Source organism: Cyprinodon variegatus, unplaced genomic scaffold (genome assembly GCF_000732505.1).
Source record: "Cyprinodon variegatus isolate N-32 unplaced genomic scaffold, C_variegatus-1.0 Scaffold37, whole genome shotgun sequence".
Lineage (NCBI taxonomy): Eukaryota > Metazoa > Chordata > Actinopteri > Cyprinodontiformes > Cyprinodontidae > Cyprinodon > Cyprinodon variegatus.
The window spans coordinates 1,690,200-1,702,746 of record NW_015150490.1 but is presented as its reverse complement, the minus strand read 5'-3'; the positions used below and the strand labels follow the sequence as shown (position 1 = coordinate 1,702,746).

Sequence of the window (12,547 nt, the reverse complement as noted above, 5' to 3'; positions counted from 1 at the left end):
TGGAATCCTTTTGTGTATGTGTTCGGATTATAACCAGGTGGAAACATATGTACATTTTTGAGCTGTCAAGATTTATAAAAAAACAATTCATATAATTTTTGGGAAATTTAAAACATTTATGTTGTATCACTCTAGAAATTATATGGATTTTTTTTTTTTTAAATAATTGTTTAGATGAAAAAGTTGTAGGTTTGATCTTTATTTCTTTGTTTTGGTTATGCAACTTGACAGAAGTGTGAAGAAAAACAGCAATATGAACAATCAAATTAGATTACATTAGATTAGATTCAACTTTATTGTCATTACACAGGTACAGGTACAAGGCAACAAAATGCAGTTTAGGTCTAACCAGAAGTGCAATAACAGCAAGTGCAGGATAAATAATGTCTATAATGTTATTTATTTGTATAACATGCTGTAGAGTCAATGATATAATGCAAGCTCATGTCCACTGTCACCACATGCTCATTCAGGAGGATGAATGTATCTTGCAAAGTCAATGACTCAATGCAATCAGCTGGTTTTCCTTTATAGGGCAAGTTACCATTTCTGATCACTTGACTTACTAATGGAGTCACCCTGTCCATCAGTGAGGTCTAGAAACCCTAGATCTATATCCAGGCATTCAGCAAAGATCCTGCTACATGGCTGTACATCTTATTTTGGCATTTGACCGATTACATGAGCCCTTGAATTATATATTACCTACTGGAAATGAAGTTGAAAAGCAAGTTAACAATTCAAGAAAGAAAAGGTAAAAAGCTAATTGAAAAGGTAAAAAGTACAGTTAAAGTTAATAAGGTAAGTTAGCAATCATATATAGGTATATAAACTAAAAAAATGTAAGTGCCAGTATCAGCATTAATGCCTCTAAGGTTATGCTGAACCAAAAAATTTGTTCCTTTCACTCTCAGACTGTTTTTCGTTAATTTCTTATAGAAGAACTTTTGTTATTTTTCTTAATATGTTGGGGCTAGTGTGTGTTTCTTGTTATTACATTGACAGTAATTTCTGCCTTCAAAATATCCATATTTTTTTTGAATATAACAAAGGTAATAAGGTCTGGTCCTGGACCCCAATAACACTGTTGGCTTGAAATTTTCTTTTCAAAGTATTTCACTGAGTGCCTGTAAAGGGTTAATAGAAAACTTTTAACCAATCTGACTTTATGATCTGATTGATTGTCTCTGTAAAGTGGTTTGATGTGAGGGGGTAGTGAATTGGTGCTTTATCACTAAACTGAATTGAGTTACATGTGACTTTTTAGAGCCCTCAAGCATCATCTGGTTTTGTAACACCTGAGGCTCTTTATTGTACCTGTTCCTACACTGTTATTATGGTAAATTGCGGCATTTTGTTTTGCGGAACAAGTTTAGCACAATGTATGGGAAAGACTTGAGTAGGTAATTAAATAAGAATTGCCAGGGGACATAGTTTAGCTTTCTTCTATATACTGAATATTTGTTTGAAATTTGGAAAATATTGTAAAATTGGTGTTTAGGTTTTGTTTGTTCTTGTTCGTTTTTATTTTGTGTTTTTGTGCGAGAGAACAGTGAGACCCTCTAGTTATTATCAGCTTTTTGTTTGTTTGTATTATATAAAAAACAAATGTGTTGGGACTTTTCAGATTTAACATTCAACATCAGCCATAAGATTGTTTAAAAAAATCTGTAATAAAAGCGACAAACCTAACGTTTAACAAGAAAGGCTCATGAGAATGAGATTTCGTAGTTTTAATATATCTCTTATTTTTTTTCCAATAAACTCCTTGTGACGTCACCGACTCTCCGCTGCGCTCGCGCTCCCTCTATGCCTCGCTCTCTTCACTCCGCCTCGCGCTCCCTCTCCGCGTGAAACAAAGTGTAGAGTCCGCGAGAGCCCGCAGGAATCAAAAAAGCGAGGATAAGGACTGAATAATGGAGCCACAACAACAGAGGGAATAATAAGAACCTAGAAACGAAAAAGACCGAGACGACTGAAGAAAGTTGGACCGAGCAAAACTTTTCACGGGAGGAAAACACTCACCTAAAGCCATGGATACACTTTTCTCTGTATTCCTGGGAGTTGCGATTCTCTCGTCTAGAGTTGGCTCCGTCTCTGCTCAGTTACCGACAGGTAAGTTAAAAAGATAAAATAAATTAAACAACTGATATAATTTGAGGTGTTATTGAGAGGGTACAAGTTTAAAGGATGGGTCTTCTGGTCTCCCTTGTAAAGGTGCATTAATTCCTTACAGGTGTGTTAAAAATAAAAAGTTCACCTTCGCTTTGACAGCGTCCAGTCATGCCGGTTTTAAAGCTTCTTTTGTTCTGTTTAAATGACGCCGGATATGTGAGTGTCACTTTTCTATGAGGTGATTTAAATGTTAAGGAACCGTAGTGTGGTTTTATGAAGGAAAAAAAGGTTGAATTTTGTGAAGTGCTTTGCGCTTCCCGTAACTGAGTCAAAGTGAGTCAGAGGGTCGGTCTGAAAACCCATTTTATTAAACTCTGTTAAGTTTTAAAACGATAAGATTCATTAGAAAATATTTAGCCTTCAGGTTAAAAATTCACGTTTGGTATGGAATAGATAACATTTGCAGCTGGTTTGTATTATATTATTTGTATTTTCTTCCCAAATGAGCTGAAAACCTAAAAGGCACAAACAGCGCGTGCCGTCCAGTGTCTCGCGCAGCGCACGGATGGAGATGAAAAGTTAAGAATGCGCACGGACCTGACAGTAACCTATATAAAGTATATATAAACATGTAATATGATATGGTTCTTGTATAAATACGTGTTTATGGCAGTACTGTACACTGGGCTATATGCTCGCGTCATTTTTCATATAGATGTTGCGTAAATGATACATAGATTTTATCATCTGCTCTCTATGCTTTAAACAGTTTCCGACTGGTTTTGTTTTCCAGGCTTTATTCCGATCGCTTTAATTTGTTTAAATTATTTTGCAGGTATAGTGTTTGTAATCGGCTCCTTTTATTACTGGAAGTGATTTAAATTTGTTTGTTTTTATACACAGGCATGAAAGAATAAACAATTAGCCGCTGATTTCTTTATATTATTGTATTTACGTTTTCTTTTTGTTTTGTTTTTCGTTCGTAGCGCATCTCATTGCAACTCAGTTTGTCTGATTTGCATGTTTGGGACCCGAGATTCGAGCTATCCGAATTGCAAATGAATGATTTGACCATCCGACCCTTTCTCCATCTCAACGTCTGCGCTCCTGCAGGTGAAGCAGCTGCAGCAGCGCTGTTCAAAGCTTCTGCTGAAGTCAACTTTGCAACTTTTTTTTTCCCGTGACTGCGATGTTTGTGCATGGCTGTTCAGGCGCTGGTAGTTCCTTGCAGCGCATCTGGTTCCATTTGATCCAGCGCTGTGAACTATACGCAGGTCCGCTGCGCGTTAATTTCCGCATATCAGAAGTTGTTTCTCTTTCAACTCATGCACGGAGAGAAAGAGGGAACGAGAAACACGAGATTCCCAGAATAGTTATGAGAGCTGACCTCCAAAAAGCGCAATAAAACCTTAAGGACGCATCATGCTCCAGTTAAGTCCTGCAAATGAATCCACATTTATTGTACAAAAACCTCATTTTCTGCTCCAGTATTCTCGCTGGCCACATTAATTCCAACTTTATCAGCCAACGTTTTATTGTCACCCTTCACCCCCACCCTGTAGCTCATAACTATCCCCCTGCCTCCCCCTCCCTTGGGGCCATTTGTTCCTCTGGGCAACAAATGTGTGGAATTTCTTTGAGGCCTCTTTGGGTGTGTGAGTGCTGTTAATTTGCAAGTAAATACTAGTGACGGGATGCCCAAAGAGGGAGATGTGGAATATAATTTGTTTGAATAAAGGTTTACATAGAGTACTTGCACCCAGTTGCATTCCAGAAAAATAACATTTACTTATTTCACCTTAAGAACAAATACATTCATGTTATAATAAGGCACACATGAGTTAGATAATGAGTTTAGTCTTTGAAAACGCATTTTTTGGCTAAAATCTTCTGCCCAAAATCTGTCTTATCAATATGTCAAAAGACTTTGGAACCTATGACTTATATGGGCACATGTTTTCACTAAAATGTTACCTATTAAAGCTAGAGCATGAACTGCTAAATTATTAATAAAATGAAATGGCACTAACGAAACAAGAACTGCATCATTAAGAATTCCAATAAGCTTCTAAAACTATCCTTCATATAAAAGAAGCTAAGTCTCTGGTCCAATATCTGTTTCTCTAAATTAGTCTCATACTTGTTTTTTTGTTTTTTTTTTAATCAATTTTTAGTTTTCCAATTACTGAGTAAAGCTATAAATTGAGTCGTTCTTATAAATCTCCCTCTCCTTCTTCTTATCGTGCTGTTTTGCATATTTATAAGTTGGCTAATCACTTACAAAGTCAGTGTAATAAATGTGAACAAGCCTGCGCTGCGCCGTCTTCCAAAAGTCAGCGACTGAATTTTATGTTAAATTGACAACTTTCTAAATCTGCCTCCTCTCTGATGGAGTTGTGACACAGATTCCAGGCGTCTTTAATCCTAATGAAGTGAAATGATTGTTTTCCATCAGTGTCTCCAGACAAATTAGAAGGCTGCCGCTCCCACTGAACACAAAAACTGAGCTGGTTTAATTATAACTGTAAATTATTTTAGTATTTTTGAACATTAGCACCAAGTTGGTTTAATTATAATTACTTTTCCGCTCCATTTAGGAGATGAAGCAAAATTTGGTGTTTTAATGAAGAAGAGTGAGGGAAGCAGAGTGATAGTGAGAAAGAGGAGAGAGGGGAAAAGCAGAAAAAAAAAATCAAGAAACCATTGGTTTTTGGCCTTGGGCATCTCCTCCACTCAAGAGACTGTGAAAACGGCAGGAGGGATAGAGTGTGTGTGAATCATTGTGTGGGTCTGTCATTTTTTCGTGCATGCATGGTGCAAGTTTGTGTGTCAGCTCTTGTGCTTTGCTGTCACTTAAAGAGACGGAGGCAGGACGATGCTTTTAAGCCCTCCGGTGAACAGCGGTACAAAGACGAGTATATGAAATGTTTGCCTCTCATTTAAGATTCATGCAAAAAAAAAAATAATAAATGCCTTCTCATTCTACTCATGCCATGAAACATGGCGCCAAATCAAAGGCCGGTTTGATTTATTTTCAGTAATTTCTCAGTCTGCAGCTCTTCAGATCCATTTTTATGTCTTCTCCTCAAATCAACTGTCATTTTTCACCAGACCCAATCTGTTTCTAGTGATTTCAATTTGGTGATAGATTAAAATAAAAAGCTTTATCTCTTTGAAACTACTGGCTCATTCCTTGAGCTGTTTGGGGACGGAGTCTGAAAAATGTAATTAATCTGTTGAGAGAATTCATTAGCTAATCCCTCATTAGACTGTGTGCATGTGTGTGTCGGGGTATGAATGAATATGAGGGTTTGTGGTGAAATGGATTAGCAACACATAGCGGTTGTTCAAAGAGGAAAAGGTTCTGGAAACATGACATGATTGGCAGGTTGGGAGCCTGACTATTGTACTTTTCTACAGGTTAAACTTTATAAACCAAACCTAAATCATAGATTGTTGTTTTAGTTTTGTTTACCTTCTGGAATAATCTGAAATCTCAAACACAATGTTTTTCTTAAACTTTATTAAGCATGTTTAGGAGCCAAAATAACCTGTACGTTTTGACTCCAAACCCAAAGCTTTGGTTAAAGGTTACATATTTCCACCACGTATCGACCAAATCTTTCTCCTACAACTTTAGAACATTTTGTTATTTTTTTCTATTGTTATTTTACAGTTCAAATTCTCTATAGCGGAGAGAATGTTCTGTTACATCTTCACTGAGATATCTATTTATGCAGGTTGGTTCTTGACTGTGTCAAGTGGAAGTCAAAAGAGGATTTAACCAAAGACTCTGTAACATTAACAAATTGAAGGACTGGTTAGGTTATTATTTAGCCTATCAAAATAATATCAGTTTCAAAATTACCTATAAAAAGAAGTGTTTCCCTAGCTGAAAAACTTCAGAATTGAAATGTCTTTGCTGTTGTTATTTGGATTTCCTAAAGGTGGCTGTATCATTTGAACTTAAGAATCTGTGGCCTCCTAACTTATATTGTGTTTTCCTTAAATTTAGAATAGTTTCCTGTGATTAATTCCTCACAAAGAGTTCATCTGAGGGATTTTAAACATCGGTGTCTGTTGGTGTCCGCGTGGCAAGGTCTTTTTTCTAGGAATAAAATCCACACCCTGCTTCATCTGACACACTTTGAAAGGTGCTGGGTACTTAAAATGTGCTTCTGAAAGATTTTTGTTTAAAGGTTGTATATATATGTTTATAGTTTAGGTTGCATTTTGTCTGTCCTTTTTAACGTTGATACACCTTAATCAACATTTTGTGTGTTCATTTATCTTTGAGTCCACCGGGTGCTAGTTTATTTCAGTATCACTAGATCTGTTCTATAAAGGCCTAACAGGCCAACAAATCTGCTCATCAGTCTGAGCACTCCACCACCCTGAAACATGGTGATGGCAACATCATGCTATGGGGGAGCAACTCTTCAGCAGGGGCTGACAAACTGGTCAGAGTTTGTTGGAAGTTGAGTATAGCTAAATACAGAGCAATTTAGAAAAAGTGACTGAGTGGCACCTTCCAGCAGGACAACAAGCCGACACATACAGTCTAGACGTTAAATCTAACCTAGAGTTGGATTTCAAATGCACACCACACTTTTTAGATTTGTTTTTCCAGCAAAATATTGGTTAAAAAGGCCAAATATGACAGTTTCTAAAACGGTTCAATCAGCATTAGTAATTTCAGACCATAGTTCTTTTTAAGATTGTGGAGAATCACTGGGCGAATAAAACCAAGTGACCCATGAAAGTGATAAAGTTCCAGGAAAATTAACTGAGGCAGAGTTCTCAAAACAATCCTTGAAAGCCTGAAACATCACATCCCTGATAAATGATGATACAAGTCCAGTATCATCAATCTACGCCCTGCCCTCTGTTTCTCCAGTCACAGCTGTTAGTGCGAGGCTGCTACTCATACATCCACATTTATATTTATGTACACACACACACACACACACACTTCTACAAATGGCTGACTAATGACAGATTAAGTAATCAACACTCACAGCCGATTGATTAGCGTATATAGCAGACATGTATACAGAAACACATACATACAAATACATAGATGTTAAAACACTCCTTTGCCAGCTTTAGGCTTGGCTTTTGGTGTTTGAGAAATAATCAGTGGAGTTTGAACTTTAAGGACTGAGGAACAGTGGCAGGTGAGAACAGTCGTGGAAAAGAGCTTATTTTTAGGGTTACCATGAGGGTTGGTTGAGGGCAATGGCCAAGGTCGGACGTGTGATAGCTAGGGAGGAAGTTTGTGCATGGGAACTTAAGGCCAGTCGTGAATCTCACCAATTTCTCCCATAAAGATTTTATTTCACTTTTTAGAAACACTGAAGAAAACAATTAGATTAAAATTGACAGGCTTTATGAAAACCGAATCGTCAATATTAATTATTTTCTCACTTCTTCAGGTTCTAAAAGCTCTTTTTAATTTGACAATTGATAAATAATAAATCTCTACAGGGACCTTGCAGCTCTCTAGTATTTGTGCAACTCTGCATGCTTTCTAATCTAATTCTGTCCTATTATTCTCTTCTTTGCTTCTGTTGGATCCAGCTCACTTGGGGCGCGCAGAAAAGGGTGAGTTACGACTTGTCTGCGAGGGGCTGCGTTTCATGTTTCATCGTTCTTTTAGTTTAGTCATAATCTTTCTACAGCCTTAACTCTAGGTTCTGTTTCTAGCTTGACATCTGTTGTATCTATTATTCACCCATCACACCTTTTAGAGGATTTCTTTGTTTTGTTTTGCATAACCATCCCATTGATACTCCTGGCTCAGCTGGTATTTTCATAGTTTTAAAGTCATCTTGACACCACTGACACTTCATTTTTTACATGTTATTAAGCAACCATAAAAATAAAGTTTGTAGTTGTGTGGTTTATGGTTTTTACAGTTTTTCTTGTGTGTGACATTGCCATATATTGGATTTTTTTCTTTAATTGTTTGATTTGTTGTCAAAACGTTTCAGCGATTCAAAAACCTTAAGGCCATGCTTGTCGTGTTTTTTTTTTTTTTTACTGTAAATAAATGGCTTGAGTTGATGAAATACTTGAAGCCATCTTGTACTGGCTTGCTGTCGCTTGTAGTTATTTCTCTGCTTACCTGGCTGCCAATTAATCTATTTGCTGCTCATCTTTGTGCTTCCCTTCCTGTCTTTGTCTTCCTGTTTTTTTTTGTATAGTTAGACAGCTGTCGGGAGGGTTTGAAGTTTTCATGTGATGTTTGTTTAGCTGAGCCTGCTCTGCAATAAAGGAGCTCAGAGGAACTTTGTTCTTTCAGTAGCTGCACACATCTTCCATTCATATTTCTCTTTGCTGTTTTTTTTTTATCCTGTGTTGCATATTTTGTTTTCCCTGTTTTTCTAACTTTCACACACAAACACTCAAATTCTAAACACTACATTATACTTTATTTTTTGTTAGAATTTGTGCTCTACAAAGTTTGCCTCATAGCAGCATTGTGTCCCGTAATGTTTTTAATTGACAAAAAAGAAAACGCCAAATTGTTTAAAAATAGGCTTAAACATTTATTTTTCTAATGCCTTTAAAAGAAGGTTATCTAAAGTGATATAAACTATATTCTTCAAAATTAGATGGAATTAGGGATGTTACAAAATTTATGTATAAATATTTACCAATTGATGGTTTATTAGATTGAAATTTATTCCATCCAATAAATGATCATATCCAGGATAATATCTAGGATTTATCAATTAATTGATCAGATCAATCCACTTTAGATTGATCCATTAATTGATAACCTTAGAGAGAGCAGATATGAATTTTGGTCTGAATTTTAAGAAACTGCTCTTTGCTAAAAAAAACTATCCTGTTGATATTATTTTCACCACAATCAACAAATGGAGTTTTGGCCAGGGCCTAACATAAAAATGTTTTGCCATAAGTGGTAATAAATGATTGATGATATGCTTGAAAGACCATCTGCAGTATGAAAAGGATGTCCCTCTTTACCGTCCGTCAGATTATACTTTGCCCAATCAATGTGCAAGTTCATCCCAAAGGAAGAATATGTCTATCATTAAACTGATGGTGGTCAGAGGTGGTGACTCTAAAGAAGCCTTACCTCTGCCAGTGTGCCCCAAGATAGCTGTGGCTACAGAGTAGCCTGCAACCATCAATGTGTGAATATGTGCCTGAACAGGTGAATGACCCCTGACTTAAAAATGCACTATGTAAGTACCAAACATTACCATAAAACTGCTCCTCAGATTGTTGAGGGAGACATCAAGAGTTGCTCTGATGTAAGAAGCATTTAACAGATCGACAGAGTAAAAAGTAAAACCCATCCATCCATCTTCCTCCACTTATTTGGTCAGTGTCGTGGTTTGTCCAGTGACTATGTCCGGGAGTCTATGGTGGAGAGGCAGGGTACACCCTGGATAGGTTGCTAGTCTGTCGCACGGCAACACAGAGACATACGAAGACAACCAACTATGCGCACACACTCACACCTAAAGAGAATTTAGAGATGAAAATTGACCTAACAGTCATGTTTTTGGACTGTGGGAGGAAGCCAGAATACCTGGAGAGAACCCAGGCATGCACAGAGATAACATGCAAACTATACACTGAAAGACCAGGAATCGATCCTAGAACATTCTTGCTGTAAGGCAACAGTGGTGGGGCTGATGGTGGAGGTCAGAGTAAAGATCCTTAAAAAAGTATTTAAAAAAAAGAAAAAAAAAACAACAGTGGTGGGGCTGATGGTGGAGGTCAGAGTAAAGATCCTTAAAAAAGTATTTAAAAAAAAGAAAAAAAAAATAGAAAAAAAAAAAGAGTAAAGATCCTCCTTCTGCATAAACACACATTTACCATCTTCCTTAAGTTTAAAAAAAAGTGCAATGTGAAAGTAAACTACACCAAAAAAATAAATTAGATTTTAGTCAGAGTAAAACAAGGGTAACATAGCATCCTGGTGTGATTCCATCCGTAAGAATTTTTACCCTGCTGTTCAACCAGTTCCTGTTACTTCTTAGGAAGTTTAGCCAATGTTTGATAAGTCATGGTTCAAGCCAAACCTCTGAAAGTCATATGCAGGAGGGCATATTGATGGCTTGTTGGTTAAAGTTTAACTCAGCCTGTTTTTTTTTTAAGACTGAAGTAATATTGAGAAATGTGTAAAATGTATATTGTATTTTTTTTAATTTATATTTTAATGTATTTTTTCTTTACTCTTGAATACACTTGTCTAAAGATTTCTATTTTATTGTGTAGCTTGTAGTTTCAGCAGATAAGAAAGCCAAGGTGCATGTAACCTCCAGTAAACTACAAAAGCCTTGTGGCCCCTCTGCATGCAGCTTTGGACACACAATAATAAAGATTCCCATTATTCCAGTTATGAAGACATCTGTCATAAGTGCAACGTAAAGTCAGGCAAATACATAGAAGTTGCCTGGAGCAGTCCATTTGCAGCATAAAAGAAGCAACCTTCAATCCTGATTTGTTTGGGTTTTATTTCATATATTTTTCCAACATGACATTGAGCTTCAGTCTCTTTCAAACATAAACCATCGCTTTATTGTCTTTATTATATGTTCTGAAAGGACACATATTTCCAGTGCCATTACATTTCTTTCTAACCGCCCCCCTCTCCAATTTAAGCTGATTTCAGATCAGAAGTAGTGGAAAGCTTTTCAGATATGTAAACCCTCTTTGTGTGAGTTTGTATGGGAACGCAGGCTTGTGCAAATCAGGGGCTTAAAGATAGCTAGTTGACCAGTCCATTAAGATTATCATCTTCATCCGTGGGCACGTATCTTCACATCGCCACACTTCTGTCTCGCCGTTTCTGTGGAGATTTAAATCTTCCATCAGATATTCCCATTTTTTCCACCAAATGATCTTATAGTCTTTTTCTCTCCAATCAGTCTATCTGCCACTCTAATCTGTCGTTTAGTCTGTCTGGCCACTGCCAGCTTTTGTGTGTCCATCGTTACCACAGATGACTGCAGGCACATGGTCAGCCCGACAGTGATCATGTATACACGTCTACAGTCAGTCACTGTAAAAGACAGGCTGTGTGTGGGAGTGTGGAGAAAGACATTTAAATGTTGAGCGGCTGTCTGTATCTCAATACTTCACTGGCTGGTCCATCCCAACCGTTTTGTTTGACACTCTGCCTGTGATAAGATGGAACATTAGGGTAAAGACTGACATAAAATGTTTTAAATTGTATTAACATTGTTGCTTTCTAGAAAATAAGAGCTTGAACATCATAGTTTATAACTCCAATGTTTTTTCCAGACTGCTCTTTTCATATTTCCAAAGAGCAGCCTTTGGTAACAACAAAGGGAATCTGCCTAAACTTTAGGAAAAAAATGTTAATGATGGTCACAATGCATGAGAAGAATAAATAAAATTATCAGACAATTTTTAGCATCAAGAACTTGATTATGAAGAATCACTTATAAAGTAAAAAAACAAAACAAAAAACACCCAGCTCAGCTGAAGTATGGAAGAAATAGGAAATGGAAGGTTTCAAAACCCTGAAAGAAATACTCATGGGAGATGTCTCTAAAGACCTCAGAACAACTGCTAGGTCGTTAATAAATGACTAAGCCAGGTTAGGTATTAGAGCTGTGCAGAGGAATCGACTGCAAGGTTACAGACCAAGAAAATGCAGGAATGATACCCTCTAGCCAGACTGAAGTATATTAAGAGAAGCCTCAGGAAAGATTATACACTCTGCAAAAATGTTCTTTGCTCTGATCTGATGAACCCTTTTAACAGAAATGTAGCTTTTTCTCTCTGAAAAATAATGGTGAGGCCTTAAACCCTGAAAAGAAAATGACTGCACTATAAAACATGCTATGAGTTTCATTGTGTTTTGAATTGGGAATAAGGTCAAGGTGGAAGGAACCACTTAAAGGACATTATTTTGAAAGAAAACTCAAAGCTGGTATGAGTAGAGCTGATTCTGTATCACCTCGTATTCTTCCAACATGACAGTGGGCCAGAATATATATTTCTCTGTTGATAAAGAATCACCTCTATAGTACTAATGTCAATATTTTTCCCAAACCTGCAAAATGCCCTGACTTAATACTCATTAAACATCTGAGGGGTAATTTCTTAGGAGACACCTATAGGCTATTGTCTAACAAAAAATATTCAGGTATGAGTGGTAGCATAATAATAATAACTACTAATTTTCAACCCAATGGTTTATTGTTTTGGTGAAACAAAATAATTTCTCAGTGCAATGTTAAAAAAAAAGCGGAAACCTCCAAAATAAACACTGAAATCTATGTTATCCTCAACTGTAAAGTCATAAATTTTTCAAATCTTACCTATAATTAATCTAATTATACATTATAGTTTCTAGAAACATTCAGTCTTTTCCATTGATTCTAAACTTCCATATATCTGCTGAAATGTAACTGAGATA

The 12,547-nt window shown here is 36.7% G+C and overlaps 1 protein-coding gene across 19 annotated transcripts in view; it reads left to right on the top strand.

Annotated features, from left to right (window-relative positions):
* The first annotated feature begins 1,831 nt into the window (after window positions 1-1,831).
* ptprk (protein tyrosine phosphatase, receptor type K) overlaps window positions 1,832-12,547 on the top strand; it is a 125,380-nt gene continuing 114,664 nt past the window's right edge. For 7 of the 19 annotated variants that reach the window (XM_015369094.1, XM_015369107.1, XM_015369065.1 and 4 more), the window contains exons 1-2: window positions 1,833-2,115; window positions 7,696-7,719. In XM_015369094.1, the coding sequence (XP_015224580.1) occupies window positions 2,034-2,115; window positions 7,696-7,719 (106 nt within the window). In that variant the 5' untranslated portion in view covers window positions 1,833-2,033. Of the gene's footprint in view, window positions 2,116-7,695; window positions 7,720-12,547 lie in introns of all 19 variants that reach the window. The other 12 variants (XM_015369136.1, XM_015369120.1, XM_015369152.1 and 9 more) reach the window with 5 other exon arrangements.